Source organism: Cervus elaphus, chromosome 30 (genome assembly GCF_910594005.1).
Source record: "Cervus elaphus chromosome 30, mCerEla1.1, whole genome shotgun sequence".
Taxonomy (NCBI): domain Eukaryota; kingdom Metazoa; phylum Chordata; class Mammalia; order Artiodactyla; family Cervidae; genus Cervus; species Cervus elaphus.
In genome coordinates, this window is record NC_057844.1 from 75,753,058 (window position 1) to 75,779,313 (window position 26,256).

Here is a 26,256-nt window from a genome sequence, read left to right on the forward strand (position 1 = left end):
CCATGGACTATACAGTCCATGGAATTCTCCAGGCCAAAATACTGGAGTGGGTAGCCTTCCCCTACTCCAGGGGATCTTCCCGACCCAGGAATCGAATCGGAGTCAGCTTGCAGGCAGATTCTCTACCCACTGAGCCATCAGGGAAGCCCTTTAGTAAACACAAGTCTCTTTTGGTAACCATAGGTTTGTTTTCTACATCTGTGGGTCTATTTCTGTCTTGTAAGCAAGTTCATTTCTATCATTTTTTTTAGATTTCATATATAAGCAATATATGAGTTTGGTTTTTCTCTGTCTGACTTACTTCACTTAGTTTGATAATTTCTAGGTCCATCCCCATTGCAGCAAATGGTATTATTCCATTCTTTTCATGACTGAGTAATAGTCCATTACACACATGCACCACATTTCTATCCATTCCTCTGCTGACGGACATTTAGGTTGCTTCCATGTCTTGGCTATCATATACAGTACTGCAGCGAACACTGTGGTGCGTATATTTTTTTGAATTAGTTTTCAGCTGAAGTTGAAGCTCCAATACCTGATGTTACCTGTGAAGTTACCTGATGTGAAGAGCCGACTCATTGGAAAAGATCCTGATGCTGGGAAAGATTGAAGGCAGGAGGAGAAGGGGACGACAGAGGATGAGATGGTTGAATGGCATCACCGATTCAACGCACATGAATTTGAGCAAACTCTGGGAGATGGTGAAGGACAGGGAAGCCTGGCGTGCTGCAGTCCCTGGGGTCGCAAAGAGTCCAACACGACTGAGTGACAGAACAACCACCACCAGCTATCCCGCTCCAGGAGTGGGGTTACTGGACGTGGTAAATTCTTAAAGGTAACAAACGTCCTCTTTTACTTCCTAAACGTGTGATTTGCGAAGAGTCAGGCAAGGAGTCGTTTCAAAGCCTGGCTCTAACTCCTGTGCCTCCTCCATCCTCACTCTTATCCTTACGTGACTCCTTCATTTCCTCCCGTCACTCAAAACTAACAACCTGGCCAGGTGGCTCAGTGGTAAAGAATCCACCTGCTAATGCAGGAGATGCAAGAGACGCAGGTTTGATCCCAGCGTCAGGAGGATGTCCTGGACGAGGGGATGGCAACCCACTCCACTATTCTTGCCTGGAAAACTTCATGGACAGAGGAGCCTGGTGGGCTGCAGTCCATGGGGTCCAGACAGTCGGTCAGGACTGAGCACACACAGCATTTGCCCTCCCCCCTTTAATCTCATCATTTTCAGCTGCATTTGAACTGATATCGTTTGTCTTCTCTCAGAGGTAGGACAAAGTGGTGCTGAAGGATTTCTTACCTCTCCTTAGCAAGTCACCTTCCCAGCTATTCACTCAACATTTACTTAGCATCTACTGGGTCTCAGGCATCATTTTAGGCATTGAAAACACAGTGGCAAACAAAGTAAACTCAGTTTCCACCCCGATGGGGCTTACATTCTAATGGAAAGCAATGACAGTAATGACAGGCAATAAGCATTTAAGTGTATGATGTGACTTCAGGCAATGATAAGTGCCTTGGGTCTCAATTTAAACAGTTCGGGAGTGGAGAGTCTTTTTCAAATGACATACAGAGAAAAGATCCCAAAATTCTGGCTTGAAAAATTACTGAAGCTGCTCTCTTTAGAAACTTTCAGTCAAGGAGGTTCTGGCCAGAGCGAGAGTTTGATGATTCTGACACTGACAGAGATGTCTGTGGTCATCTGAACCAACTGTGCCACTTTGGACTTGAAATTGGCTGGTTTGTACGAAGCAGTGGGCTTGGGCAGGTTGTGTTTTTACTGGATGTATTCGCTTCTTCCTGCTGCTGTACTAAGTGGCCACAACCTTGGTGCCTTAAAACAACACAGCTTTATTATCTTACAGTTCTGGAGGTCACAAGTCCAAAATAGCTCTCATGGGGATAAAACTCAGACGTCAGCAAAGCTGTGTTCCTCCTGGCAGCTGGAGGGGAGAAGCCGCTTCCTCGCCTTCTCCAGTCTCTGGAAGATGCCTGAATTCCTCGCCTTGGGCCCCTCATCACTCTGACCTTGAGTGCATGTCATATCTTGTTGTTCTGACCCTGACCCTCTTGCTTCTCTGTCCCAAGGACCGTGTGATTACATTGGGCATAGCCACACAATCCAGAATAATCGCCCCATCTCAAGATCCTTAATTCCATCACATTTGCCAAGTAACATATTCACAGGTTCTGGAAATTAGCGTGCAGACATCGTGGGGGCTATTATGCAGCCCACAACACAGGCAATTAAGAAGAAAAAGAAACTGGGGACGTCCCTGGCGGTCTGATGGTTAAGACTCCATGCTTCCAATGCAGGAGGCAAGGGTTTGATCTCTGGTCAGGGAACTAAACTTGTGTGCCATGAAGTGAGTCCCAAATATAAAATTTTTTTCAAAATTAATTTATTAATATATGATAGTATATCATATATACTATGATAATTGTATATTAAGATAATTATATGCTGATATATATATTATTAGATAATATATGTTAAGAATTATATATTAAGATAATCCTTCATATAAAAAGTGAATTAAAGTAACAGGGGTTCCCTTATCTGCACATCCTCTCCAGCATTCTTTGTGAGGTGGAGAAGCCAGAGCCTGTTATACAGAGTGAAGCGAGTCAGAAAAAGAAAGACTAATACTGTATATTGATGTATGTGTATGGAATCTAGAGAGATGGTACTGATGAAGCTATTTGCAGGGCATTCATGGAGAAGCAGCCACAGAACAGACTTGTGGCCACAGTGGGGGAAGGAGAGGGTGGGACGAATGGAGAGAACAGTATGGAGGCATATACGTCACCGTGTGTGAAACAGATGGCCAGTGGGAATTTGCTGTGTGTCAAGGGGAGTTCAACCCAGTGCTCTGTGACCCCCCTGGAGGGGTGGGATGGGGTGAGAGGTGGGGCGGGGGGAGTGTTCAGAAAGGAGGAGATATGTGTGTACCTGTGGCTGATTCATGTTGATGTATGGCAGAAGCTAACACAATATTGTAAAGCAATTATCCTCCAATTAAAAAAAAAAAGTAACAGGGAAAATTAAGTAAAGGATAAAAAATCTTGGCAGAGGATTCCTCAAGACTGAAACTTCCAGTTTGACAAATTAATTCTAAATATCTGTCAGGTGCCAGGCGGTGTTCCCAGGGGCTTGGGCTACATCAGTGAACAAAACAGGCAAAAATCTCTGTTCTCACAGGGCTTACATTCAACATAAGCATCGCAAATAGTATCTAGTTATTTAGAAGTGCTTTGGCAAAAGTCTATTAGCCTTTGTCCTGCTTCATTTTGTACTCCAAGGCCAAGCTTGCCTGTTAATGCAGGTATCTCTTGACTTCCTACTTTTGTATTCCAGTCCCCTAGGATGAGGGCTTTTCTGATAGTTCAGTCGGTGAAGAATCCTCCTGCAATGCAGGAGACCTGGGTTTGATCCCTGAGTTGGGAAGATCCCCTGGTGAAGGTTAAGAGCCCACTCCAGTGTTCTGGCCTGGAGAATTCCATGGACAGAGAGTCGGACACGAGTGAGCGACTTTCACTTTCACTTTTTCCCCTAAAATGAGAGACTGAACAACAAAAGGCTTCGGAAAAAAGGAAGTGGATCAGGGGAAGGGCCCCGGAGCGTCCCAGAGGGAGTGTGTGGGAGGCTGGAGAGGTGGGGGTGGGGCTGGGAGGTCGGGAAACCATCTGCCTGAGACACTAGGGGGGCGCTGCAGCACAGTTTCAGAGGCTGAGATGAGAAAAGAATCTTCGTTATACAATCAGTATTTGGGAGCCAGAAGGAATTTTAGAGGTCAGCTAAGTCTAACTTCCCCACCTTATAAAGAGAAAGCTGAGGCTCAGAAAGTCCACAATGTGGTCTCTAGTTATTTTGCATTTGGCCTAAATTTGACAGACAGTCTCCTCTCTCCCCAAGAAAGCCAGACACAGTCATCACGTTATCAAAGGCAGCGCCTGCCAGGAGGTAAGGCTGGGAGGGTTTTGTATTAGAGCAGCGGGAGGCCTGGATGGTTTCTGAGTGTAGTTCTATCCATGCCACTGTTGAAAAATTATTCCACAGAACTTCTAATATGCTTCTTTCTAAGTGCAACATTCTGAAGTCTTGAATCAGTGACACTGGCCCTCCAGCCTTTGAGACGCAACTTTGGTGAAAATAACCTACAGGGGCCAGACACCCAAAGGAAGGTGAAAATGGACTATGATCAAGAGCCTTTGGTGTTTGTAACAAAGGAATAATGCAGGAAAATGAATAATAATTCATTTTCCTAATCGGCACTGCTGTAAGTGGTTATTTAAGTTATTTAAGCTTGAAATGATTACTGTAAACCATGGGTTGATTATTATTGTTATTCAATATCTCCTGGGGAGTGACTGTTTTCCAAAAAGTGTAGCTGAGCCAATACAAAAATTCAGTACCTCGAAGATTAACAGCGAGAGTTATTCGAATTTCATGACAATTATTAAGACCAAGTGGTGGGACTTCCCTGGCAGTTCAGTGGTTAAGACTCTGCCCTTCCAATGCAGGGAACGAGGGTATTTGATCCCTTGTCAGGGGAACTAGGACCCTGCATACTCTGCAGTCAGAACAAAAACAAAAAGACCTAGTGGTAACAATGTACCCTATTTCCATTCAGGAGACCCTTATGTTGGAGTGCAACCTTGCTTGAGACTTGGGCGGTTCCTGTGGCTTACAGTCTGGAGCAGTCCTCTCTGCTTGCTCTGTTCTTCCTCTAACGTCTCAGGCTCACTCCCCACGTCCAGAGTTTTATCCCTTCTCTACAGAGCCTCCTGGTTTCCCTGCCCCTCTCACGCAGAAGGAATCACAGCATCCTTTCTATTTCCATATTCCCCTTCCCACATGCACCAGCAGACTCAGAGCTCACCTGTTTTTCCCACTTACCTGGCTGCCCATTTCATGCTGCTTTTTTAAATCTTTTGTTTTTCTAAAGAATTAAAAACAGAACTACCATATGATCTAACTATTCCACTCCTGGGCATTTATCCAAAGAAAATGAAACACTAATTAGAAAAGATATATGTACACCGATGTTCATAGCAGCATTATTCACAATAGCCAAGACGTGGACCCAACATCAGTGTCCATTAACAGATGACTGGATAAAGAAGACGTAGTGTACACATACAATGGAATATTACTCAGCTGCAAAAAAGGAATTTAAAAACTGCTATTTGCAACAACATAGATGGACTGGAAGGTATTATGCTTTGTGAAGTAAGTTGGATAGAAAAAGACAAGTAAATACTGGATGTTTTCACTTATACATGGAATCTAAAAAATAAAACATGAATGAATATAAGAAAACAGACTCATGGATATGAATAACTTTAAAAGGCAGGTAATATATAAAAAAAATTGAATTACTATGTTATACATCTGAAACTATATAACATTGTAAATCAATTATACTTTAAAAATAGGTAAATGAAACCTTTTTTCTTATTTGGAAAAATATGAACATCATAAAACTCACCATTTTAACCATATTACAGGTACAGCTCAGTGGCATTAAGTCCAGTCACACTGTTGTGCGATCATCACCATCCATCCCTAGACCTGTGTTCATCTTTCAGAAAGAGTTCATCTTTCTCAACTCTGTACCCATCAGACACTAGCTCCCTATTTCCCTTCCCTCCAGCCCCTGGCAACCCCCGTTCTCTTTTTGTCTCTATGAATTTGACTACTCTGGGAAACTTCATGTAAGTGAAATCGTGTATAGTACCTGTCCTTTTGTGTCTGGCTTATTTCTTTTAGCATAACCATGTTGTAGCTTGTGCCTGAATTTTGAGGTCAGGAATCATGTCAATAAATGTTTGTCTGAGTTGGAAAAGAATGAGTTGGATATGAAGGTAAAGTCATGAGATCTGTTCAGTTCAGTTCAGTTGCTCAGTCGTGTCCTACTCTTTGCGACCCCGTGGACTGCAGCACGCCAGGCCTCCCTGTCCATCACCAGCTCACGGAGTTTACCCAAACTCATGTCCATTGAGCCGGTGATGCCATCCAACCATCTCATCCTCTGTTGTCCCTTCTCCTCCCGCCTTCAATCTTTCCCAGCATCAGGGTCTTTTCAAATGAGTCAGTTCTTTGCATCAGGTGGCTAAAGTATTGGAGTTTCAGCTTCAACATCACTGCTTCCAATGAACACTCAGGAATCTGTTGCTGCTAAGTCACTTCAGTCGTGTCCGACCCTGTGTGACCCCACAGACGACAGTCCACCAGGCTCCCCTGTCCCTGGGATTCTCCAGGCAAGACTACTGGAGTGGGTTGCCGTTTCCTTCTCCAAAAGACTTACTACTAAGTACTAAATATGAAAACATATTGGGTCCTCTGAACGTTATCAGTGTTCCTAAACAAATATGAGGGTTTGAAAAATAAAATCCAAGCATCTTTAACTCTGTATGAACCAAAACATTATGGACTCCTAAACTACAAGGAACATTTTACTGGGCTATTATGTTTAACCAAAACAACACATGGTTTTATAAAAAAAGTAAGCTGGGAGTTAATAGGTCCAATATTCCACAAGTTCAGATATGTATCATTCCTGCTGTCCAAGTACCACATACACACGGAGTTCCCGTGTCTGTTAAGCGGATCAGTTTAGTCCAACGGTGATGGATGAATATTTATAAGCATCTTATTTACAGTGCTTCTTTCTGTAGATTACAGGCCAATATTCTTTTCTTCCACTCCTAGTCAATCTGAATTTGGTTTTCTCAATGAGAAGGGGTAAATGTGAAAATGGTAGCTGAGCCGCTTTACCACTTGTCCTCCATAGTGGACGTGGGCCAGAGTGAAAGTAGATAATCTCTAAAGAGAGGAAGCAGGCGCTGACTGCCCCGGGTCAACAGTGAGACCACAGGACCTGCTGCGTCCCCTCCACCTTCCAGAGCTCATGCGAATGTCTCTGTGAACACCCCCAACCTGGTATCCCACAGGCAAGGAAACTCTGGGAGAAGTGGTCCCAGCCAAGCTGAGCCAACACTGGGAAAGCCAACACGATGCTATTAGAGTGTATTCCACACAGGAGAGAGCTTCCACGTTGGCCAGATAGAGGTAAGGACCAAACCCTCTCTCAACAATTTTACATTTCTGATGACTGGAAGAATTTTCCACTGATGGTCTCTGGCTCCATGCCCTCCAAATTCTGTTTCTCTTTTACTACACACACACTGCTGGGGCCAGGTGCCCAAGGGGCATGTTCTTATTGGGATATGACCTCTGACCTTTGCATCTTTATGCACACGAGTCAGTACAGTGGGCAGCAGAATTCCTGAAAGTCATTCTTAAACCAAAACTGTTCCATAATTAAACATGGAAGTGACTGCAAATCACACAAACATATTCTATTAAATCTAAGCCAAATATGTCCCAAATCAGTTTCTCCTTAGCTGGACTCCCAAAATACATGCAGCCATTCCAACGCCATCCAACACCAAGGATGAGGAACAGTTGGAAGGAACTGTTCCTGAGAGAGGAACAGTTGGAGTAGGTGAAGAAAGTGTCTTAGCCAATGGTAGTTAAAATATCTTAAGTTGGTACAGTTTACAAAACAAATGCCCTTGTGCCCTGATGGGAACTTGGAGGGAACCAGTGCAAGTCAGCGGCCCTGAGGCTTAACTGGCTTTGGATAAATTTGCATCTGGCTCTGTCTATGCAAGGCGTTATTTGAATTGATTTTTATTTTAATTTTTTGTTAAGAATATTTTAACACATGTGTAAATTGAGGAACACATAATAAACCCCACTCCCACCCATGTACCCATTTCTTAGCTTCAACAGTGATCGTCGTTGATTGGTTATTCTGGTACCCACCCTCATCACCTGTAAGCCCATTGTGCTCTGGAGGTGTGATGCTTCTGTTGGCCTTTCTTCTTATCTCACCAGACTGCTTAACTCCACAAGGTATCACAGAATTATTCAACCTGCTAAATTTCATAGTTTTAGTGCCCTTGGAGCAAACACAATTTTATTTTTCTTTCAGTTTTGGAGGCTTGAGTAAAACCAGATTTGACTAGCTCCAGGAAAAGAACTAGACCCCTTTCTCTATTATATCTGGAAACATAGTTTCCTCCAGGAATCCATATACTAGGTAGATGAAGTTGATAAAGTCTACCAACATTAGGAAACAATCCTTAAAACCCACAACAAGTTATTAATCTCACAAGAGGTTCAATGAAACCACAGTAGTCCTGGTTAGAATGGGCATAGCTATAATTTCTTCAAGCAGAATTTGAAAGAAATTGGAATCAGTTAGCAAAAAATTCATTGGAGGTTGTATTTTACCTAAAAAATTCATAAGGTCCGGGGCATTTTTAGTAAGGATAACAACTCACATGGCAGTTCTCAGAATTATAATGAGGCTAGAGGAATATTTTCATCTTATATTTATTAAATACCTACAGGTGGCAAGTCACTAGGCCTCGTGCTGGAGGCACACAGCAATGACAAGATACACTGGGTCCCTGCTCTCAAAGAGGTCACATTCTATTTCTATACAGTGTTTCTAGAGCAGAGCACTAGCAGCCTTTCTATGGGTGGGAAAGTCCAAATATCTCCTAGCCCTACTTTCTAAATGACAACCACACACTCCAAAACCCACCCGATTATGGGCATACCCCCTCCACAGGTATGGAACCACAGGAGGAAAGGCAACAGTAAGAAAGTAAATTCACAAGTTGGAAAAGAAACATTGTGATGAGGGCTATGATGGAGACGATCAGGTGGCTGTGCCGGGGAAACAGACCAGGAGGATGCTCTAGTGTGGGATGTCAGCTCAGGCAGGCTCTTTGAGCAGGTGGCAGGTGGGGTAAATGTCCGAGAGGATGCGACAGTCTAGCCATAAGAGTTCTGGGGATAAGAAACAGCATGTGCCCTGAAGTGGGAGAGACCTTATTATGCTAGAAAAACAAGAAACCTCCCTGGTGGTCCGGTGATTAAGACTGCAAGCTTCCAAAGCAGGGGATGCAGGTTCCATCCCTAGTCAGGGAACCAGGTCCCTACATGCCCTGGGGCTTGACCCCCCCCCTCCAAAAAAAAAACAACCCAAATCCCTCCTCCCCCCCAAAAAAAACCCACAGAAAGAAGATAGGTGGGGCTGAGACAAGGTTGAAGAGACAGGAAGGGGCCAAATTAGAGTACGGGCTTCAGAGTCATGGTGAAGAACTGGGGTTTTATTCTAAACGCTGTCACAAGTTGATGAGTAACAGAAGTAAAACCAACGAATCCCCGAGGTAGTAATTGGTAAAAGTTTATTGTGGACAGACCAAAAAGACGTCTTGCAAACTGGGGGCACTCAAACCAAAGCATGGAATGAGATTCAGGGATATATTATCACAGAGCAGCTCATTTAGTGAGAAAGTAGTGACGGTTTATTCTTTAAAGTGATGAGTTACGATATTTATGGTATTAGATTTTTCTTCAATGATTAGGAATTGAGCAGCAGTTACCTCATATCAACCTTGGGAAGTAGTTCAAGTTTTGCTTGTGATTTCCAGAGGCATAAGCAAGAAATAACCTAGGCCAAGTTGTCTTGCAAAATAAGTCAAATTAGGCTTTGATTGCATGGTGAAACTGTGTTTGTCTACTCAGGATTTTCAAGGTGGGCCTTCATTTGTTTTTTAACACTTCTCATCAGATGTCACTAAGGAGTTTTAGGAAGGGAATTGGTGTGATGATAATAATAATAATAATAAGTAGTTAACATTACTGAGCATGTGCTCTGAGCCAGAAGAGGTTTTAAGCTCTTTATATACATTAAGGCAACATATCCTTATAATAAGCCTATGAGGTGAGTACTATTTGTATTTCTTTTTTACAGGAAGAAACTGAAGCAGGGAGAGATTAAGTAATTTGCCCAAAGTCACACAGCTGGTAAGCCGTTTAATACCTTCATACTCTCCTGCCTGTGAAGCTAGAGTCGTATTTGCTATCTGGCAGGAAGGAGTTGAAAGCAAAGGGTGGTGTGTGCCGCCTGGTGTCTTCAACAAGCATTTCCCTGGCCCAGAAAACTGCCAGCAGTAGCTATTCTGACCCTATTACAGGCATAAATGCCCCATAAAGGATTAACTGTTAACCGAGGCACACACGGTGAGGCTCACAAACTTTGTTAGGTAGTATTTAAACAAAATCAACAAAGAAATCCCTTGAAAATTTGGTTACATTGGGCTGGGAATATGCAAGGTCTCTCAAAAGCCACCCAGAAGCATGGGGAGGGTTGGATTCAGTCACCCAAAGACCCGCTCAAGAAGGAGCCCCCCCACCCCCCTTTAGACTTTGCCTGCGTTTCAGCCTGGAATCTGTTAGTATCCAACCAGAAGTGAAGTGAACTGAAAGCCGCTCAGTCGTGTCAGACTCTTTGCGACCCCGTGGACTATATAGTCCATGGACTTCTCCAGGCCAGAATACTGGAGTGGGTAGCCTTTCCCTTCTCCAGGGGATCTTCCCAACCCAGGAATCGAACCCAGGTCTCCCACGCTGCAGGTGGATTCTTTACCAGCTGAGCCACAAGGGAAGACTTAAGAGTCCCTTGGACTGTAAGGAGATCCAGCCAGTCAATCCTAAAGGAGGCATCAGTCCTTAATGTTCATTGGAAGGACTGACGTTGAAGCTGAAACTCCAGTGCAAAGAGTTGACTCATTTGAAAAGATCCTGATGCTGGGAAAGATTGAAGGCAGGAGAAGAGACGACAGAGGACGGGATGGTTGGATGACATCACCGACTCAATGGACAGGAGTTTGAGTAAACTCCGGGAGTTGGTGATGTACAGGAAGGTCTGGCGTGCTGCAGTCCAAAGGGTCGCAAAGAGTCGGACACGACTGAGGTCCGACTGAGCGGTTAGACTGAACTGAACTCAGCCTGGAAGCTCTGACAGCCCGAGGGCAGGCGCGCAGAGCGCGGGGGCGTGGCTTGCGGAGGAGTGGGCGGGGCGTGGAGAGAGGGGAGGGACGAAGTGGAGACGGACAGGGCGAGGGCGGGGCGCGCGCGTTGGGAAGATGGCGCAGCGTCTGTTGAGGAGGGCGGCGCGAGGAGCGACGGCGGCGGCGGCGGCGGCGCTGCCTAGGCTGTGAGTGTAGGTCCCCACTCCCCCGCCGCTCGGCCGCGCTCGCTGTGGTCGGCGTTCGGCTCCGCGCTGCGCAGGCGCGGCTTCCTCGGCCCTTGGCGGGAAGCCCCGCGGGCCGCGAGCGCCGTGAGCCTCCCGAGCGCGCGTGCTCGACCTTTGCCAGGGTCGCCAACGCCCCGCGGGGTTCGCCCCCACCCCCCACAATGTCCATGCCTCAGTGGGGGGAGGGCCGTTGCCTGAGTCCGGAAAATGGGTACAAACGTCCGACCTCTCAAACCCAGAAAACAAAACTCGCGGCCCCACACAGGGAAGCCCTGAACGTAGGGCCGGGAGCCGGCCTCTGAGAGGCAGCTCGCCTGCACCTGGTTGTTTACGCAGCGGTTCCCAAACTGTTCGGTCTCAGGACCCCTTTACACGCTGAGAAATTACTGAAGACCCCGAAGAGTTTTTGCTTATATCTGTTGATTTTTTTTTTTTTTAATGGCATGAGGAATTTAAAAGTTTAGTCATTTAAAAATCACAAATCCATTTAAATTGAACGCAGATTGCATCTTTAATGAAAAATATTTAAAAAAAGAATAGTGGCGTGGTTTTATGTTTTAAAAAATCTTTTCAGTTTAATTAAGGACAATTGGAGTCGCATATCACCTGTCTTGGAGAAAGTTTACCGAGAAATTTCCAGGCTCATGCAGAAGCCAGTTGGAGAAGGGAAGACCTCGAAGACCCTTTCACGGGGTCTCAGGTTGCCACCTCCCCACCCCAGGTGTCCTCAGATGACGCCTTGAGAACCGCTGGTTGAGATTTGCTTGTTTGCCAATTACATGCACATACATGACCTCATTCTGTTCCCTGATCACCATGGGAAGAAGCTGGGTGACTTATTTATAAAGATGAGGAAACCAAGGCTCACAGAGGCTGACTGACTCTCAAAGCAGAGAATGGCAGAGTTGGGTTCAGAAACCAAATCAAGGCTCCTGCTCTGGAACTTGATTACATCTACTTGCTCCGTGCTTCCTGACTCCCTGGTGTTCCATGCCAGGAGCCACCTGGCTTGCCGGTCCCACCTTCCCATTTCCTAGTTCCTGGCCTGGTAATGTCTCTGGGTTCTTGGGTCAACAGTGAAGCCAGGGGAGCCCCTGAAGGGGTGTACTCAGACCCTTCCAGAAAGTCGTTTTCTGGCCTATGAAGGGACCAACTTCCGTGGCCTCCAGTGACCACACCCGGCCACTGACTTCTAAGGCTCCTGGGGCTCAGCTCATAATGCACTTCATTCCTCTTAGCACACTGGCCCATTCTCAGCACTGTTAGACACCCCACCAAGGCCATGGGAGCGGGCTTTCATGCAGAGCCCTTCCCAGGTTAAATTCTATGGGTCCTGGCGCCTTCAGAACACAAGGGGATGGGAAAAGTAAATGTGCCCAAGGTCAGCTTAGAAAAGTCTGCCTGGAGGTGTTTTACTTTCGATCCCAGTTGTCTAGCACTTCTGCTTCAAGCCAGTGGACTGTCTTCTGGTGGCTTTTCTCTTCTGTTTTTAGAGCATCAGCAGCGTTGCTGATAGGCAGTTATTGAACCCTCTTCCCGACCCTCCAGAGTTTTCCTCTGTTGCTGTGGTATCCCTGCTGCTTCCCTGCCCTTCCTGTCTCCAGCCCAGCAGCTCTCTGCTGCTACTGCCCAATTTACAGAAATACCCTGCCCTCATATTGGGGGCACATAACTGCCCACGGGCAGATGTGCTATTGCTAGGAATGTCTTTTAAATCCTCTCAGCTGGCAGAGCAAAGAAATAACATGAATAGTAATCCATGCATATATACACATCTAGAAATATTTCTCATGTAACCATCTAATCTATATTAAGCTAAACGTGAGTTCATACTATATTCTAATTTATTACCACATGGATCATTCTAGCCTCCTCACCTGGCTTGTTTGTTAATTTTCACCCCAACAGTGAGAAACCTGGCTCCCACCATATGCTATCCAGTCACTCAATTATTAAATTTCAGTGTACATGTAGCAGTATTTGACTTGTTAGACCATACTCCTTGGGAAAAGACTTTATCAACTAAAGTCCAGTGCTTAGGTACAGTTCCTTTCTCTTTAGTCATAGAGATTCCACTCATTTCCACAGTTACTTGAGTTAGCACCTTTTCTTCCCAGCCCCTTCAGTGAGGTGATTTCATACATTTGTAACACAGTAAGATTCTTTTTTCCCTTTTCTTGTCTAGTTGCACTAGCTAATGGTTTTACTAAGACATTAAATAGGAGTGATGAGACTCCTGTTTGCCTTGGTCCCAATCTTGGGGAAAGCATCCAGTTTCCCACTGTTAAGTCTGATGTTAATTGTATATGTTCTATAGACGGTTTTTATTCCCCATTTACTGAGGCTTGTTTTTTTTTTTTTTTTAATGAATCATTGTTGAATTTTGTCAAGTTCTTTTTCTGTAATCAATTGATATGATCATATGATTTTTCTTCTTTAGTCTGTTGATGTGGCAGATTATATTAACTGATTTCTGAATATTGGGCTAGCCTTATATACCTGGAATAAATCCCACTTGGTCATGGCCTATAGTTCTTTTTATGTATACATTATTGGATTTGATTTGTGAATTTTTTTGAGGGTTTTACATCTATATTCATGAGTGACGTTAGTCTGTAGTTTTCCTTTCTTGTAATGTATTTATTTGGTATTGGTTTCTATAATATATGTTTCCTCTCTTTTTTGTCCTTATAGTCTTTTACTGTTGCTTTCTTTTTCATTAAGTGAATATTTTCTTACATGATATTTTTTATTTCTTTAATGATTTTTTTCACTATTTTTTTAGTGGTTGCCCTCAGGCTTACCATATGCCTCTTTAAAAAATTGTGGTAAAATATGTATAACAAGCTTTGCCATCTTAACTATTTTAAGTGTACAGTTTAGTGGCATTATCATATTCACAGTGCTTTGCAGACATCATTATCCCCCCAATTTTTTCATCACTCCAAACAGAAACTCTGTACTCATTAACTCCTCATTCCCCAGGACCTGGTATTCTCTAATCTACTTTCTGTCTCTTTGCCTCTTTTAGGTATTTCATTTAAGTGGAATCACACAATATTTGTCATTTTGTTTCTGGCTCATTTCACTTAGCATAATGTTTTCAAGAGTCTTCCGTGGTGTAGCATGTATTAGAACTCCGTTCCTTCCTATGGCTGGATAATATTTAATTGTTTGTACATTACCATACATAACTTACGAGAATCTACTTTTGATTTATACTGACTTAACTCCAGAAAATAGAGAAATGTTACATTTATATTGTTCTGTTCCCTTTTCTTCTTTTTTATGATATGATTGTTTTACGTATTGTATTGATATAGAAAGCTGTCTCATCAGTTGTTATCTGCTTCAATTCTGGAATATCTTTGCTTTCAGGTCACCAGATGACACACAGTTCCAATCAGAATTTGCGCTTTCTTCAGGGGTGTCACATGAATCCAGGAGTCTGTTCCTTGGAGTTTGGTGGCACAGTGGTTGGTTAGCAGTGTTTAATAAGGGCCTTTCCAGTGAGATTGAAGAGAGTTCTGGCGGTGTCTTTTCCAAAAGATGAAATCTCCAGGTTGCAATCAGTGTGTGATGCTTAAAGTCTTCATTTCCTGAGGTCACACTGTGGAAAGATTGTTCTACCAAAACATGGTTACTTTTAACAGCACCAGTTAGGCCTTTGCAATATTGGAGTATCTCTGCTTTTATCAGCTGTGGGTTAAAAGAAGCAGGAGTCAAGTGTATTGGACATCCTGTGACTGTTCCAAAGGATGCGACTTTATGAATTCCAGAGGGGTGAATCTGAGATTTAGAAATATCAATGGAATGCTTTGGCTGAAATAGTTAGAGAGTCTCTACAGATTTTTCCAATTGAGTCTTAATAATGATGTTAGTGTGTTTAAACAAGAGGATTGAGGGTGGCAAGTACAATGAAAGTGTTGTAAAACCAGACAAACAGCACATACTTGTTGAAGTGCCTGGCCAGTAAAAATGGATTCTTCAATTTCTATGAAGTTTGAGAGGAATCCTGCAGGGGAAGCCTTCGGTCCAGTGGGAAACATACAGGCCATGACTGAAACACATTTGTATCCACTAGATGGAGTAAATGTATAAAATTCATTTGCCAGACCTCAGATGGTTCATTAAACAGTTTAAGATACCTGGGAGCAGTAAGAATGGCTTCCCTGGATTGTACTTTGGACTGTGTAACACATGAGGTGGACACCTTTTGTGGCCTTGTTACTGTTTCGCCACCAGTGTTGATTCATGAGGGCTATTTGTCAGCTGTTGCTGTGTAGTCACTTAGTCATGTTCGACTCTTGGCAGCCCCAGGCTCCACTGTCCATGGAATTCTCCGGGCAAGAACGCTGGAGTGGGTTGCCATCTCCTCCTCCATCGTTTGTCAATAGACCAGTGGTTTAATGCATGTATGGGGGTGAGGAGTGGGAACTTTACCGTCTCTGGTAGGACTGGGTTGTTGTTTTGTCCAAACCAGAGCTTTCTCTTTCTATCAAACCAACAGTTGGGTAATTTCCAGATTTGTTTTCCTTTTTCTGAGGACAGTTGTTGGGCTTCTCTAGCCATTTTTTCCAAATTATCATTTGTGGAAATATCCCTTTGGATCATAACAGAAGTTTGGCTGCTGTTGGTCCCTTTAAGGGCAGCATTCCTTACTTTATTGTCAGTAAGGTGATTTACTGTAGTGTCTAGAAAATCAAGCTTCAAATGTCCCAGAACCTTGATAATAGCTAAAGCAGCTGGTAAGAGTATTGTATGCAATAATTCTTGAATACAGAATTGTGCAGCCCATCCCCATGATCCAGATTTAGATCACCCCCGAATTTCTACCATCCCCCAAGTTCTCTTGAGCCCTTTTGCAATTAACCCTCACTCCTGCCTCCAACCCTATCATCTTTTTCATGTTCATATTGTCAGTAGTGACTTGCTCTCTCTCCCTGATATTTGTAGTCCTTTTTTCTCTGCTTTTTGCTTGATCAGTCTGGCTAGAGTTTTTGGTTTATTGATCTTTTTAAAGAACTGTTTTTGGTTTTATAGATTATTCCCCCTATTGTTTTTCTGTGTTCAATTTCATTGATTTCTGTTCCAATATTTATTATTTTCTGTCTTCAACTTCAGTTCAGCCGCTCAGTTGTGTCCGACTCTTTGTGACCCCATGAATTGCAGCTCACCAGGCCTCCTTGTCCATCACCAACTCCCGGAGTTTACTCAAACTCATGTCCATCGAGTCGGTGATGCCATCCAGCCATCTCATCCTCTGTCGTCCCCTTCTCCTGCCCGCAGTCCCTCCCAGCATCAGGGTCTTTTCCAAGTCTTCCACTTAGTTTGGGTTTAATTTGACCTTTTAATAACCACTCGAATGGAGGGTGGAGATAGGAGAAGAAGAGTGCAGAGGGAAGAAACTGTAGGGCATAGAAGAATGGAAGCAGTGAGACAGCAAGGGGAAAAGCCTTTGTAGAAAGAATGGTCAAAAGGAGGCCGGGGTTAAAAAGAACAAACTTTTGAATGAGCATTTTGAAAAGAACTCAGAATAAGAATATGTGTACTTTGTCACTTGACTTGGTATTAAAAGCTCAATGTGAAGTGTTAGGTATTTTTAAATATTTGTCAGCATCATTAGAAATTGACTTTAGAAATGCATAGTGAGAAGCTAAATGGGATGCTGTAAACAAAAAATGATGTCTTGGGTTATGAGGCAGAAAGAAACGTTAAGTAGTTCAGGGAGATAGGGGGACCAACTGTCTCAACTTGCCTAGGACTACTGTCCTGGTTTTTGCATTGAAGGTCCCACATTCCACAAAGCTCCTCTGTTTCAGGCAAAGAAGGATGGTTATTTACCCTAGAGATAGAGAAAGGAAGGACTGAAGGATTGAGTAAAGATGATCTAAGATGGTAGACCAGAGGTCCAAGAATTGGAGCTAGAGCCTTCTAGAATGGCCCCCTAAAAGAACGGGATGGGTGGACTACGGTCCATTGGGTCACAAAGAGTAAGACATGACTAAGCAACTAAAAGAATGGGATGGGAAAGAGTATTTGGAGTGCTTTTTTTTTTAAGAAAAAAGAGCCTCTGCTAGGAGTAGGGCTGCAGAGAAGAGGTAAGAGACTCTGAGGAAATAGGAAACACCATAAGAGGGTAGATAGACCGGGCAAAGCCTGGAGGCAGGGGACATGCCCGTGGCCTGGACAGAGGAGTTGGTGGGAAATGAGGTGAAACCAGAGTCAGAACTCGTGGGCAATAACCGAGCTGGTGAGCAAGAGCTGAAAGTGGTAGCTCAGCGGCCTCTGCTGGGAGGTGCACATGCTGGTGGGTGCTGCCTCCTGGAGCAGATGTCGCCGGAGGGAAATTCCCAGCCAGGGGCTGTGCGCCAGCAAGGCTGTGCCAAGTCTGCGGGTTAGCATAGGCTTCGCCGGTGGACCCATCCCAGCTGTGTAGGGCTTCCACTCCCATTGTGTCATTTGTACACTTGCTGTAGACTTTTGCTGTGGGCTAGAACCATCTGTGTGGGTGCAAACTGAGAGGAAGGACACTAGGTTGGCCCAGGGAGAGGCTGAGGGTAGGGAGGAAAGGCTGGAATGAGAAGGTGAACTGAAAAATCCTCCACCTGCTCACCCCCAGGCCCTGTGGATCCAGAAAGGAGTGGAGGACACTTTCATCACGTGTGCTTTTCTTTATTCTACTCTGAATAACTGTAGCCACCGAAGTCTCTGTCCTCTCAGGGAACTCTCCTGAGTGCCCCTGCTTCGCAGAATGTTTGAATGCCACAAGCACTTCATTCTTCTAGAAATACTCCGTAATGGGGCATTGAGGATGGGTATTCTCTGAAGTTACATCAGAGTCTGAGAAGGTGAGCGTGTAAGCTTGGCTGTAGTTGAGCCTCACACGGTCAGTGAGGTAGCATCTGGGGTGGCTGACACCGCTGAGCATCGGCACTTTACCTGAAGTGGTTATTTTCTCCAGCGATGGCTTTGCAACAGCCAAGGTCTGATGGATGTAATTTCTGAAAACAGCCTCTGGTCACAGTTTCCTTAACTAAAAGTTGCAGTGGCTGCTCTGTAGGAGCTGCCGTTTTATGCATGACTGATTCCCTGTGGGGAAGCCCGCAGGTGCATGTGGCTGAGATTTTAGGAAGACAGAGAAGAAAGCTGGGCTCCTTGGGGAGTGGCTGTTGGTGGGCCTGATGAACATTTTAAGACTGGAAGAGTTGTTAATTGTAAAAACAAAACTGCTTTCTTGCCTCTGAATGCAGCTGGGCTGTGTTCTGTTGTTACATGTTTCTTATTTATTCCTCTGTGCATTGCTCATGATCTTGACAGTTTAAAACTTTACTAATCAATAAAGAAAATTCCAAGGAAATAGTACTTGTGTTTTCATATAGGTCACTTGGATGTACATTTAAATCCATTATAATTCATAAAAGTTTTAATTTATTTCCTGTTGTTACTTGAAGATACCTTATCAATTAAATAACTCATTTGAATGATGTAGACAATAAGTGGGTCCCGGAATTGAGGTTCCTTTCTTCCTTCCTTCTTTATTTGGCTGCATTGGTTGCTGCGCACAGAATCTTTGTGGTGCAAGGATTCTCTAGTCATGGTGTATGCGCTTGGTTGCTCCGCAGCATGTAGGATCTTAGTTCCCGGACCAGGAATCCAACCCATGTCCCCTGCATTGCAAACAGAATTCTTAACCACTGGACCACCAGGGAAATCCCACCTCCTTCCTTCTTTCTTTCCTTCCCTCCTTTGTCTCATTTTCCGTTCTTCCTCCCTCCTTTCCTTCCTTTTTCAATTATAGGCCAGATTTAAGATGACTTTTTATTTAGTTGCTTTCATTTTATGTTTTGGTTAAAATTTAGGATCTCCTGAAGTAGGAAATGGCAACCTACCCCAGTATTCTTGCCTGGAAAATTTCATGGACAGAGCAGCCCAGCGGACTGCAGTCCTTGGGATGGCAAAGAGTCAGACATGACTGGGCACGTGACTGACACACACTAATCTTTGAGCATTGGTGTTTACTATTGTTCCACAGCCATCACATATTTATTTCTCTGTATATAGCTGCAGTTGTTCATTGTGTCTATTTACAAGTTTGTTTGTTTGTTTGTTTTCTTTAAGAAATGCACAGATAAATGTCCCTATATCCAGGTTTCTGTGGCTCCCCTTACTTAAGTTCTTGGAGGTGATTTTCTGTGTGTGAACTTGCTGGGTGAAAGGGTGTGCACGTCTTAAGCCTTTTGATGCTTAAGCCTTTGTTGTCAGATTGCCCTCCAGAAATGGTGCTAGATATAGCAGGATTGCAGTATGTCTTTTGGAGGCTTACTTGCCTATTTTCCTTGGCATCAGTAGCCTCATGCACAGGCTCTTACTGGTCAGAGAGCTGGCAGTGCCAGGCCTGGAAAAAACCCTGCCTCCTGACTATAACCACTGGAGACTTTTCCCTCTGTGGCCTCAGCGTCACACTGACCCAGCCTACAAGTGTTTCTGTAAACGGCCATGTAGTTAAACTTCTACTAGTTCTTTTCAGAACTACACTGCATGTAACGTCTTCCTCTTAAAGCTTTGAGACTGACCAAAGTGCTTTGATTCCATAATAAAGGAACCAAAACCAATTTCCATGAGAAAGTAAGGATTCCATTTTAATAGGCTGCTTGATGTGAACAAGTCTGTCTGAACTGTTTCCCCATGCTGTATTCTTTTTTTTTAACAAAAAAAATTTCCCACAGTAAATTGATAAGTGCCAAAAAGAGTTTATAAAACTATACATATAGTATGATTTCAATCTCTTTGACAAACTTTGTGTGGGATTGTATATAATATACAAGCTATACACATAAATGCAAAGTAAAAGTTCCTAAAGTTTATACTCCAAAATGTAAAATGTAACCATCATTTACCCCATGCTGTATTTCTGACCGAGAAAGCCGAGTGACCAAAATTCTCTGTAAGTATATGCAGGTCTCTTCAAATATTGATATTTAGAACCCCAAAATACTGAAAAATTTTAAAGATAGCACTTGCCACTCCTAGTAAAATTAGTGTTAAAATTAGTGGTAGATTGTGTTTTCCTTTTAGCTGAAAGTTCTACATTGCTAAAAAAAAAAAAAATGTGTATTTTAAAACATGAACCTTTTAAAAGTTTATACAGTCATTTTACATCATATCATGCATATGTATACGTTGCACAACCTTACAGGTAGAGCAGGCTTATTTTAAAGCACTTCCACTTGACTTATTGTCTTACTTAATCTCACAGTATTCTTTGTGAGCAGGATGATATGCCCACTTTACTTTTTGGCCAAATACCAAAATTTAGGAGGGGGAAAAAAAAAAAAATCCTTGCCAGATGCTGTTTTCATACGGAGACACTGGAGGGCGCTCTAACAATGAGCGATTTAAGTTGCCTCCTGAGAGGCATGCATCTTAGTAAAAGATAGAATTCATTTTAAGGTGAATGAAAGACACATAGATGTAGAAGGCATATTTCTTTCTATACTGACCTGTAAACGGTCCCTTTGACAGTTTATGAGACATTTAAGAAGTAGCTCTGGGCTGCTTTATTGCCCCCTCCCTCCTCTTGCCGCTTCCAGCTGCTTGGGGTTGTGGGTCAGCCCGCAGCACTGTCCCTTTAAGTCTGCTCAGACGCCGCCCCCGGAGGGGTCTTTCCCAGTGAAGCACACCCTCGCCCGCCACGCTCCCTCCGCCTCACCCCGCTGAGTGTCACTCTCCATTGCACCCACTTCCACCTGTCCTGTTGTATGCTTGTCTGTCTGCTGGTTGTCTGCCCCTCACCCGCAGCCTCCGTGTTCCTGAGAACATGGACTTGGTCTGTTTATCCCACTGCTGTGTGCCTTGGCCCTGAAGCAGTACCTGGCCCACAGTCAATGCGCGATACAGATTTGCTGGATGAAAGATACTGCATCTGGAGATTAGTGCCTTTTTTTATTGTGGTAAAAATATACATAACATAAATTTACCATTTTAAGCACTTTAAAGTGTACAGTTCAGTGGCATTAAGTACACTTTTTTTTTTCCCCACAACTATCACCACCATCCATCTCCAGAGTCTTTTCCTCATCCAAGACTGAAACCCTGTACCCATTGAACAGTGACTCCTCATCCCCCTACCCCCAGTCCCCATAAGGCTGTTCTGTCTTATGAATGGCTATTCTGTATTCTCCTGTAAATGGAATCAGACCATGTTTGTCCTTTGCATCTGGATTATTTCACTTAGCATAATGTCCTGAAGGTTCATCCATATTGTGGGGAATCAGAATTTCCTTCCTATTTAAAGGCTGGATAATACCTCATTATGTGTCTTTGCCACGTTTTGTTTATCTGCGAATCCATCAGTAGACCTTTGGGCTGTTGCCACTCTTTGGCTATTGTTAGTTTTAGAGGGAGCACAGAAACCCCGTGTTAAGGGTTTGAGTCTAAAGTAGGTTTCTTTGAAACAATGATAACATCTTTAAATTATACCAGTGAGTCACAGTTCACCCTTGGGTAATTTCTGCCTTCACAAAATAGTTCAGATTAAAGGAGAAAGTATTCACGCTCCTAAAAATTGGAGTTGGTTTAATATTTCTTATTGGTGCTATTCAGGGTTTTCTTATAAATGTCAAAAAAGAAAAAGCAGTTTACAAGATCAGATTTCTAACTCTGTTATGAGCAGGAAGACCCTGGATAGATCCTCTAGGGTTCCAGTCCAGCACTGACCCTGCTGTTAGCCCTTGACCTCGTTCAAGGCCCTTGTCTAAACTGATCCTTATTTTCTCAGTTAAAATGAAGAGGGTGCACTAGACGCCTCCTGCCTACTGACATTCTGTAATCTAGGAAGGAATTACTGACCTCAAGCAAGAGGACTTTGGAGAATTCAGAAATATAAAATGCTCGGCTTTTTTGAGCTATGGGTTATTTTGGTCCATTTGAGTTCAATTTGACCAGAGATTGAGGGTAATAAAAGCTCTGCTTCCCCTAAATTTAGGGGCACAGCCTGCATCCGGGTGATTTGTACTCCTCCCTCCTGCCATCTTGGGAGATGTTTGTTCCTGCGCGTTATTCATCCTCATCCTTTAGATCCTCAGGTCAGGAGGTGTCTTCACCATTTCCCTCTGTCTCTCTGCAGTAGGGACCTCTGGCGAGTGCTCTGTCCAAGCCCTTAATCAAGTGACTGCTGACTGCCGTAGTACAGAGGGGCTGTGATTCTGAAGTAATTGGGGTGTAGTGGGAATACAGAGCCTAGAAGAACTCAGGAGTAAGAAGAGGCATGTGTCCTAAATTAGTGTTATCTGCGAGAATGATTCGGTAAAGCAGAGATGTGATTTCTGCTTCTGTCCCATCCCCCTCTGGTTTCCTCCTGCCCCCGGCTGCCCCGCAAGTGCCCCAGTGCTCGAAGCCCAGTGTTCTCAGGTCCCGTGGTCAGCTGTTCACCTAGTGATGCCCAGAAAGTGAACGTGCTAGTCCTTCGGTCGTGTTCACCTCTTGGCGACCCCATGGACTGTAGCCCACCAGCCTCTTCTGTCCATGGAATTCTCCAGGCGAGAATACTGGGACGGGTTGCTATTTCCTTCTCCAGGGGATCTCTCCAACCCAGGGATGCAACCCAGGTCTCCTGCACTGCGGGCGGATTCTTTACTGTCTGAGCCACCAGGGAAGTCCGGTGATGCTCAGAGACGGACAAAACCAGAGTGTGCAAATGTTGTGTGTGTCGCCCCACCCAGGTGTTGTACATTTTAACAAATGTCCTACCTGCAAGAGTCGGCCGGAAAAGAGAATCTTTCCTCTGCCAGGGAAGCAAATGTGGACATCAGAGAGGCTTGTGTCCCTCCCACCTCCCCCGTCCTCTGGACAAAGGTCCTGCCTGTGAGCCTGGGTCATCAGTCTGTCCTGTGCTACAGAACAGTCTGGATTCACCAGGGGCCTGGAGACGTGCCTGAGACTGGGGAGAAGCCTTACAATCAGGAGCCCCACACTCACACTCAGGTACCCGCTTCTTACCTAGCTTCCTAAAGCTGGCCTCAGTCCTCTTACTCACCCCCACAGATAGCATCAATTCCCTGATCCTTCCAGCTGTCTGCTGCCTGGGCCCCTCGGAGTGGCGGCACAAGCCACCTCATCCCTCCGCAACCTTGCCAGCATTCCTCCCACCGCTGTTCTGCTCGCCTTGGGCCATTCGGCCAGAACCCTCACCTTCTCCACACCCGCCCAGCCCCCGCCCCGCTCTCATTTGCTCCCACTCTTCCTCCCGCCTCTCACCTCAGGCCCCGTCACAGATGCTACTTCCTCCTAGAAGTCGCCCTTCCCCAGGCTCTAAGGCAGCAGCCCTCTATGCCCTCCCTCTGAAACTCAGCCCCTCTAACAGCTCTCCCCCCAGCCCCTTCGTTAAGGGCGTCTCTGGTGCAGCTCCCAGTCGTCTTGGGCGCCCTCCTCCCTCCTCCCACCCACGCCCCATCTGTTGCCAGGTCTGTTGATTCCCTTCTTCAGCTGTCAACTCTTCCCCACTGTGTTGGTTTCCTGTTGATGTTGTAACATTATCACAAACTTAGTGGCTTAAAACACCACAGAGCTTTTACTTGACATTTCTGGAAGTCAGGAGTCTGAAGTGGGCTGTGGTGGGCTGAAACCAAGGTGTCAGCGGAGCTGCACCCCTTTGTGGAGGCCTGTGGGGAGGATCCGTTTGCTCCTCCGGCTTCTAGATCAGCCCAGATACTTTGGCTCATGGCCCCTTCCTGCATCAAGAGCCAGCAACCATGGGTCAGATTCTTCTCAGGCTGCCATTTCGCTGGTTCTCTCGCCTCTGCCTCATCCTTCCACTTGCAAGGATGTTTGTGTTTATACTGAGCCTACTGGATGATCCAGGCTAATCTCCCAATCTCAGGGTCATCTGATTAGCAACCTTAATTCCACTTTGCCGTGTAACCTACCACATTCCTGGGCTCCAGGGGTTAGGCCAGGGATGTTTTGGGGGCCATTATTCTGCTTACCACGTCCACTCTCCTAGCTTCAGGCTTGAGCTCATGGAGTGGCTATGTGATTGGTTGCCTGTCTCACCTCCCTCATCACCTCCCATGTTACACGCCACCTGCATAGGTACTAGGATGTATATTCTGTTATCAAGACTTGTTGGGTCTGCCTCCAAAAACGTCCTGTGGTTCTCTCTCTTTGTCTCCAGTGTCACCATTCAGGTGGTCATCTCTCATCCGGACCTCTGTGAAGGGGGTCTTGTACATCCACTTAGACCCCTCCAACCCATGTTTTAAAATTGAGGTAAAATTTATGTAATATAAAGTTAACCATTTTAAAGTATACAGTGCAATACATTTACAGTGTTGTACAACTATAATCTCTGTTCCAAAACATTTTCATCACCCGAAAGGAAAACCCTGTATCTGTTAGTAGTCACTCCCTATTCCTCCTCCTTCCAGCTCCAAGCAACCACTAGTCTGTTTTCCACTCTTTTGGATATCTCATATAAATGGAGTCATGCAGTGTGTGGCCTTTTGTGACTGGCTGTTTTCATCTAGAATAACATTTTTGAGATTCATCTGTATCTGTATCATGTGTCAGTATTCTGCTCCCCTTTATGGCTGAGGAGTATTTTGCTCCCCTTTATGGCTGAACAGTATTGCATTGTAGGTAGATGCTAATTGTAGAATTGTAGGTATATGCCATATTCTATTTATCCATTCATCAGTTGATGGACATTTGAGTTGTTTTTACCTTTGACAGTTGTGAATGGTGCTGTTGTAAACATTCATACACAAGTATTTGAGCACTGGTTTTCAATTCTTTTGGATGTATACCTGGGAATGTAATTGCTGGGTCATGTGGTAAATCTATGTTTAACTTTTAGAGCAACCACCAAACCATTCTCCCCAGCAGCTGCCCTGGCCACTGGGAGGTTCCTCTGGCGGTGCACAAGGGTTCCAGTTTCTCTGGATCCTCGCCAGCGCTTGTTATTTTCCATTGTTTTCTTTGTTGCCATCCTCCTGGTGTGGAGTGGTGTCTCTGAGTGGTTTCCTCCAAACTAGTTTTAAATACACAAGTTGGTTCATCTCCCTTCACTGCTTAGCATCCTTCAAGCGCCCTCCTGTGGCCCTCCAGGGCGTGTCTGGTCTCACCCCTTCTCTGTCTCGCTTCTCGTCTCCTCCCACCTTCTCACACACTCATCCCAGCATCATTGCCATCTCTTGCTTCCTTAAGCGAGGAAGGCTTTGAAGACCAGGGGGGTTCAGACAGTTTCCCAAGACCACAGACCTGAGACAGAGCCCTGGCCTTGCCACTGACTAGCCAGCTCCTTCCGGTCCCCTCATCTGTAAGAGGGACCCATGACACCACAGAGAGTGGTTAGAATGAAATGAAATGGGCGCTGGGCATAGCACCTGGCTCGTAAGGACACCAGTAAACAGGGGACGTAAGAAAAAGAAATAAGATAGATGCATAAAGCCACCGCCTGCACTCCCCTCGGCCCCACTGGCTGAGGCATGTCCTAACCCTAACCCTCAGGGCCTCTAGTCCGTTGTCACACTTTTGGTTTGGTCTCAGGATGTGGATGGGTGCACTTCCTTCACGTTTGGTCTCTTCCACGAAGCTGGAATCTCTGCCTTCACCCCTCTGTGCTTGTGCCCCGCGCAGTGTCTGACACATAGTAGGTGCTTAATTTAAAATTCCTGCGTGAAAAAAATCATCAGATGGTCACAGTAAACAGAATTCATTACTAATTATCCACTTGACATGAGAGGGTGGAAAGGCAAACTTTTTTGGTGTGAGTGTGGGTGTATGTATGTTTTCCTCGATTATAGATTTGTCTAAACATTCCTGCTAATTTAAGATGTCAAATCTGAAGTTTCTTTCTTGGCTTGAGTTTTTGAACACAGTCCAGGGCTGTTTTCAGCCTCCTCAGTATTCTCCTTTTTGGGAAAGAGTTTTCGAAAGCATAAAGGGGTTGTCTTCTGTGCGTGCTTGTCTACAGGATTCATTTACCAGCGCGAGCTGTGGGGAGGGGGAGATGAGATCTTGCTGGTAGTCCGTGCTTGTGACCCAGCACGGGGGTCTGGGAGAACCCCCTCAGTCCAAGTCTGTGGGGTCAAAAGCGCCTCCTCAGCCAGTGTTTCTGTCCCAG

At 44.8% G+C, this 26,256-nt stretch overlaps 1 protein-coding gene across 1 annotated transcript in view; it reads left to right on the top strand.

The window, feature by feature from the left end:
* Positions 1-10,997: 10,997 nt before the first annotated feature.
* Positions 10,998-26,256, top strand: part of CLYBL (citramalyl-CoA lyase) — a 229,665-nt gene continuing 214,406 nt past the window's right edge. The window contains exon 1 of the mRNA XM_043892489.1: positions 10,998-11,093. Coding sequence (XP_043748424.1) covers positions 11,023-11,093 — 71 coding nt within the window. The 5' untranslated portion in view covers positions 10,998-11,022. The remainder of the gene's footprint in view (positions 11,094-26,256) is intronic.